Source organism: Egretta garzetta, unplaced genomic scaffold (genome assembly GCF_000687185.1).
Source record: "Egretta garzetta isolate BGI_Z169 unplaced genomic scaffold, ASM68718v1 scaffold372, whole genome shotgun sequence".
NCBI classification, from domain to species: Eukaryota; Metazoa; Chordata; class Aves; order Pelecaniformes; family Ardeidae; genus Egretta; species Egretta garzetta.
Window position 1 is genome coordinate 678,277 of NW_009258889.1, and position 6,158 is coordinate 684,434.

General features: G+C 51.3%; 1 protein-coding gene across 9 annotated transcripts; it reads left to right on the forward strand.

Annotated features, from left to right (window-relative positions):
• Positions 1-6: 6 nt before the first annotated feature.
• LOC104121976 (zinc finger protein 501) lies at positions 7-6,152 on the forward strand. Of its 9 annotated transcripts, none has more exons than XM_035889668.1 (6): positions 7-269; positions 1,049-1,140; positions 1,389-2,032; positions 2,314-2,520; positions 2,704-2,850; positions 4,379-6,152. In XM_035889668.1, exons 5-6 carry the CDS (start codon positions 2,805-2,807, stop codon positions 5,563-5,565), a joined length of 1,233 nt encoding a protein of 410 aa, XP_035745561.1. In that variant the 5' UTR covers positions 7-269; positions 1,049-1,140; positions 1,389-2,032; positions 2,314-2,520; positions 2,704-2,804; the 3' UTR covers positions 5,566-6,152. The 9 variants fall into 9 exon arrangements, with proteins under 9 accessions (XP_035745561.1, XP_035745562.1, XP_035745564.1 ...); XM_035889669.1 differs by having other exon boundaries at positions 1,880-2,032; XM_035889671.1 differs by lacking the exon at positions 2,314-2,520.
• The last annotated feature ends 6 nt before the right edge of the window (positions 6,153-6,158 follow it).

The following is a 6,158-nucleotide window of genomic DNA, read 5'->3' on the forward strand; positions in this document are numbered from 1 at the left end:
GGCTCGGGGGCCGCAGGGGGGTGCTGGGGAGCCCGTGGAGCTGGGGTCCCTGCTCAGCAGGGAGTTGCCGGTCCCGAGTACAGAAGCCCCTCCGCTCGGAGCAGTCGGTTAAAGCCTGGCTCGTCTGACCTTCCCCGTTTCTTTTCCCGGAGCAGGACCCCCGGGAGCAGAGCTGGAGATGATCTCCCACATGGATCAGAAGGAGGAACTGTGGTTCTCCCACCTCCACGCCTACAAAGGGAACTCCGTCCTGAGCGGCACCCGTCCAGGTAAGGGGCTGGTGCGGTCGTCTGTGAACCTGTTGGTGAGAAAAAAGGCTTCAGGATCCCCAAATCCCACGAGAGTGCGCAGGAGTGGCGGTACTGGGTTGGTCCGGCATCCCTCCAGCTTTGCCTGCTGTCTCCCAACAACAGCCAGTATTGGGTATTGGAGGCGCAGAGAAGAGCAGGCAGGCAGTGGTGTGTCCCTGTATGCTTTCCCAGGCCCAAGCAATCTGTGGCTTCACAAACTCCTGAACTAGACACGTGATGTCTCAATATCTTGCAGCTCTCGGTGTGTTTTCTTGCCTTCTGAGGTCGTGTACGTTTTAGCATCCATGACAGCTTGCAGCAAGGAGTTCCACAGATGATTTAGCTGGTTTATGAGTCACTGCCTCCTTCAGTTTGCTTTGAAGCTGCCTTCTAGTAGTTCACTTGATGTCAGTAGTTCTTAATTTAGAATAGACGGTGCAGGAAGGATCCCTGCCCGCCCCACAGGCCACTTGTGTGTTTATAGTCTTCTGTCGTAGCCCCTATCAGCTGTACCTTTTCCCAGCAGAATGGGCAGTTGAGTCATCTATACAGAAGCTGTTCTGTGCCTTTGATCATTCATGTCATGCCTCTGTCTCTTCCTCAGCTCTGATAGAGTTTTTCTGAAATGGGGGATCTGTCCCCCTTGCACGCAGTCAGGATGCGGGCTTTGAGCAGCGATGCAGAATTACATTCTCTTTTATTCCTTGGTTTTTTTCCCAACAATCACTAACATTTGTCTGGCTATTTTGTCTGCCTAGAGCTGCAGTTTTCATCCGTCTGCTCTAACTCCAAGGTGCTCTTCCTGAATGATACCAAGAACGTCCTAGGCCCATCCTGGTATAAGTGCAAGGTATAGAGGCTGTTCCCCTCTGCACTTCTTTATGTTTACCTGCAGTGAATGTCCCTGCCGTTCCCCTGTCACCTGGTTGGTCAGTATCATAAGGCTCTGCCACAGTTTATAGTCAGCCTTTGTGTCTTTTACCCTGAATAACACAGAGTCAGCAGCAGATGTTTCCACCTCCTCTTCCCCTCCCTTACCACCTTATTGTGGGTCATTCATCCCATGGCAGCTTAGTTTCTTTATCTGTTTTGGTGAAGGACAAATGTCTTTTGGGAATGCCTTTGGACTCCAGGTCTCCCTTTTGCTAAAACTGGTGACACCTCTGAAGAACTCCCAAACGGTTTGTGAAGTGAGACATCTCGTAAGGCCGTGCCAGCTCTTCCCCAGTCTGCCCTCTTTGGCTGTCTGCCCATTAATTCTCTTACTCTGATTTCTATTTGTTTGCTTGGAATGTTGGACCCCAGATCTCCCTTCGAGCCCTTTCTCTGGCATCACATCAGCCACCTTTCCATTCCCCTGACGGTGAGGTATCAGAGTCAGGAGTCCAGCAGTGTTGTGAGGTCATGTGAACAGCCCTGCTGCGTTAGACCAAAGGTCTGTGTAACTCTGAGCCCCGTCTCAAGGATTTGGGGACTGGCTAGAAGTAGATGCCAGGGAAGGGGATGAGAAGCATACAATGACACCTCCCTGGCACAGTCTACCATCGTCCAGCAGCTTACTCATGATGGTGGTTTGTTATTTTTAATAGTTCTCAAGAGTTTCTCTTCTGTGAACTCTTGAATTCGGTGCCAGAGACGATTGCTGTGTCCTCCCGCTGCTGTGAGACAGGCCAGAGCATCAGCCAAAACTCCTTCTACTACAGACTTCTCTTGAGAAAGAGAGACCCAAGGGTACATTTAAGGTGATATTTAGGTTCTCTCCCAATGCATACGCTTATTCTGCTTACCTGGAGCTTGCCTTGTAGATTATAACACTGGCACCCTTGGGCATACCAGAGATCTTACCATCAACCCGAATTGGCATGGGCTGAGGAAGAACCACATTCTTCCTATCTCTCTTGCTTATTTGTGCCATTTTTACACTTTCAGTATTAATTCCTCAGCATTGTGACCTTAATCTCCTTCCACTTTAAATACTTCCAGTGAGTTCTTGTCATCATGATTTTGATCAAACCCTTTACAGACAACTTGTCCCAGATGCCAGTGAAGATACCTAGTAGCTCAGAAGTAACCAATATGGTTGTAGAAGTTGAGAGCTGGAGCCATGGCCGCAATCATTGTAAGAAGCAGCTTGAAACTCCTGACCTTCCCCCAAAAGTACAGAACACCGTAGAATTCTCATGTACTTTGAAGGCCTTTTCAAGTTCTCTGTAGAGAAGCAAAACTCTATGTAAGTACCAAAGCTAGCGCCGGTGAAGGATATCTCTTTGGGCACGACATCAACAGAACAACTTTGCTAGCTCCTTTGTCTACTCAGGAGGTCTGACATACAGGTCAAGAGCTTCATGCTGGCCTGCCAGAAATGTCCTCTTCTTATTCTGTCTTTGGATATCACCTTTCTCTTTTCCTCCAGGCCTGGATGGCGGTAGCTGCAGACAAATGGAAATGGCTTCATGGTGAATAGCAAAGTTCCAGTTTCTGTTTCTCTCAAGGGATGATTTTAATTAAAACTCTATGAGGGAAGAAGTGGCATCACTATCACACCAAACTCCCACAACAGGTATCTAAGGAGTTTGCTGTGAAATTGTATTGTGATGTTGCCTTACACCGACTGGAAAGAGGAAGATTAAATATGTACACATGTAAGTCTGGGTTGAAATTCTGGACTCCCCTTCCTTCATTGCGTAAGTACAGTTCAGCAGTGACTCTCCTCTTCCAAGGCATCCACTTCCTTATCTCAACTCTGCCAGACCACAGGAACTGCCTGTGGTTTGTATATCAGTCCCACACAACTGATAGGTCACGGGACCAGGCGGTAGCCGTTGAATCTTTAAGTAGGCAAATCTTGAGATCTGCGTGTTTGCGGCTTTAGTCCTCAGCCTGTTCTGTATATTTTGGGTCTACATATAGTGAACAGCAAGTCATCCTTCACCCCTAGAAGTCCCTATAAAGAGATCATCTGGAAATCTATTTCCCTGATTGACCTGTCTTAAACCTGGATGTGATGCCTCTCTTCAGAGATGCATGCTGCCATTTCTACATCCCATGTACACCCCTCTGACTTGCATTTACCCTCCCCTGACAGCAGAAGGGTGCGTGCCACACAGGTCCTGTCTTGTCAGTTTAGCGAGTAGGCCTGCAAAGAGCTACATTTCCCCGCTGAGAGCAAAAGCCACAGTATTGTTGGGGGTACGTGCTTTTGAGCATGCTAGGTTGCTCGTCAAACTACATTAGAGCTGGAAGGAGTCACTGCTTTGTGTAAATAACCTAGAAACTTCTGCAAGCCCCTTGCCTTGGAAACGGTTTCAGCTGACCTTGAGTCTACGCAGCATAGATGCATAGTGGTTATGCTTCTGCAACTTTATGTGAATAAAAGGGCAGGGATTTGTTCATTGCCGTGTCCCAGGAGCCATTCCTAACTGGTCAGCTAGCATTACTCCCACTGACTTGCACTACCTTCATCTTCTTCGTTGATCAGATTTCCTTGCCACGCAATCTGGAATCAGCCATGGAGGATCTTCAGTTCACCAACCACCTTTCACAACGGATTTGTTCTGCACCAATGGAAGCATAAAGTTACCTTTCTTCCGCTCTAAGATTGGCATAAGCCAGGCTCCAGGCAGTCTCTGTATCTCATGCCCCAGGGCCAGGGTCTCCTTTGTGCATCTTCTCTCTCTCTGCTGTACTAGCAGCACAAGAGCAGGGAGGTTGCATCTCTTGCAGTGTTTGCTGAGCACGGCAGTTCGTTATGGCCCTCCTCTGACTCCTAGTTCAACCTTTAATAACATTTTCAGATACAATGTCCTGGAAGAGCAGCCATCTTTCCCATTCGAGCACTAAACTTTTACCTTTAATATGCCAATAATTTCAGTAGATTCAGGTTCTGGCAGAGCATGCAGGGCTATTTCCGGGGGTTGTTCCTGTGAACACTCTGAAAAATCCACTGTGTAGTTTGGAGGGAAGCATCAGAACTTTTTATACTTAAAGTCAATCTGCTGAATTTTTACAATTTGGCCCGTTTTGATTTCCCCTGTCCAAAGTTTCCTGTCCTGCCTGTGACTTCTCTCTGGATTCTCATTTTATTGCAGCTGAAGATGAGATTGTGAGCAAGAAAGAGGAAAATGCCCGCCAAGGCATCCCCAGGCCAATGGAGCCCGAGGGTTTACTCTCAGGACTCTCCAAGGAGAACAGTTCCCAGAGCCCTGCACAGGACCCAGTCCTCCCACACAGGTCAGAAAGGGTTCAGAGACCTCTGGGGAAGAGGCAAAGCCGAGTGACGCTGCGTGGAAAAAGTTTCAGGAGGCTGCCAGATATTATCCAGCAGAGAAATCCTTCTGTGGGGAGACTGACAATATGTGGGGACTGTGGGAAGAGCTTCCGGGTGAGCTCCAACCTTGTCCAGCATCGGAGAATCCACACTGGAGAGAAACCCTTTGCCTGTGCCGAGTGCGGAGAGCGCTTCCGGCAGCGGTCACATCTCATCCAGCACCAGAGAATCCACACAGGGGAGAGGCCCTACGAGTGCTCCGAGTGCGGGAAGAGTTTTAGCATGAGCTCGAAGCTGATCCGCCACCAGGTAACTCACACCGGGGAGAAGCCCTACAAGTGTGCCGAGTGCGGGAAGAGCTTCTCTGGGAACTCACAGCTCATCCAGCACCAGCGAGTGCACACCGGGGAGAAGCCCTACGAGTGCAGTGACTGTGGGAAGAGCTTCAGCGTGAGCTCAGCCCTGACGCGACACCAGCGGGTCCACACCGGGGAGAAACCGTACGAGTGCGTGGAGTGTGGGAAGAGCTTCAGCCAGAGCTCCGAGCTAATGAAGCACCAGCGGGTGCACACCGGGGAGAAGCCGTATGAGTGTTCCGAGTGCGGGAAGAGCTTCACTGTGAGTTCAGCCCTCATCCAACACCGGCGGTTCCACATGGGTGAACGCCCCTATGGGTGCACAGAGTGTGGAAAGAGCTTCACTGTGAGCTCCCACCTCATCCAGCACCGCCGCTTCCACACCGGGGAGCGCCCCTTTGAGTGCACCGAGTGTGGGAAGAGCTTCCTGTGGAGATCAGCCCTGCTCCGGCACCACCGGGTCCACACTGGGGAGCGTCCCTACGCCTGTGCTGACTGCGGGGATAGCTTTCGGCAGAGCGCCCATCTCATCCAGCACCGGCGCATCCACACTGGGGAGCGTCCCTACGCCTGTGCCGACTGCGGGAAGGGCTTCACTGTCAGCTCTGCGCTCCTCCGGCACCAGCAGGTCCACAGGGGTGGGGAGCCCTAGGAAGGGTGAGCGTGGAGAGCGGTTAGTTCTGGTACCCTGTGAGCATCCCTGGGGAGCGAAGCCCAGCGTCTCTCTCCCTTCGCTCTGTTGAGCGCCCTGCTCACGGAGGGCGAAAGTTTCTTTTTAGGAGAACAAGTCCTAAAAAGAGAGAGATGGAAGAAGAGGAGAGTTGGTGCCGAGGAGCTGAATTGGAGGTTTGGGGAGGAGCGTGTGACACAGCAGGGGAAGGAGGTGGTGGTCAGGAAGGGAAAGACGGGAGGTAGTAGAAAAGGCTGGAACGTGGTGGTGTATTTTAGAGGAAAGTCAATGCTTTGCCTTTTCTCTGTGCCTATGCGTTTGAGTTCTATAGAGTGAACCAAAGGGACCCTCCCAGAGCCTGCAGCGCTCTGACTAGATAAAGAAAAGCTCTTGTGTTCCATCCCTGCCGCTGCTTTCTTCAGAGGCTCTGAACTACCTGAACGACCTTCCCCGGCCCGCGGGCTGGGCCTGGAGCACGGAGACGCCGAAAGCCCGGCCTGCAGCGCCAGCCCCGCTGCTGGTGGTCGTGGCCTGAGCGTCTGGGACTTGGGGTCCCCCGGGGGGGGGGGCCGAGC

What these genes read in the sequence shown, in the direction of transcription:
- LOC104121976 (XM_035889667.1), top strand. Translation starts at nt 179, where the DNA reads ATGATCTCCCACATGGATCAGAAGGAGGAACTGTGGTTCTCCCACCTC. An exon ending in CCTGAGCGGCACCCGTCCAG is followed by an intron (nt 270 to 4,378) that starts GTAAGGGGCTGG and finishes ATTTTATTGCAG; the next exon opens with CTGAAGATGAGATTGTGAGC.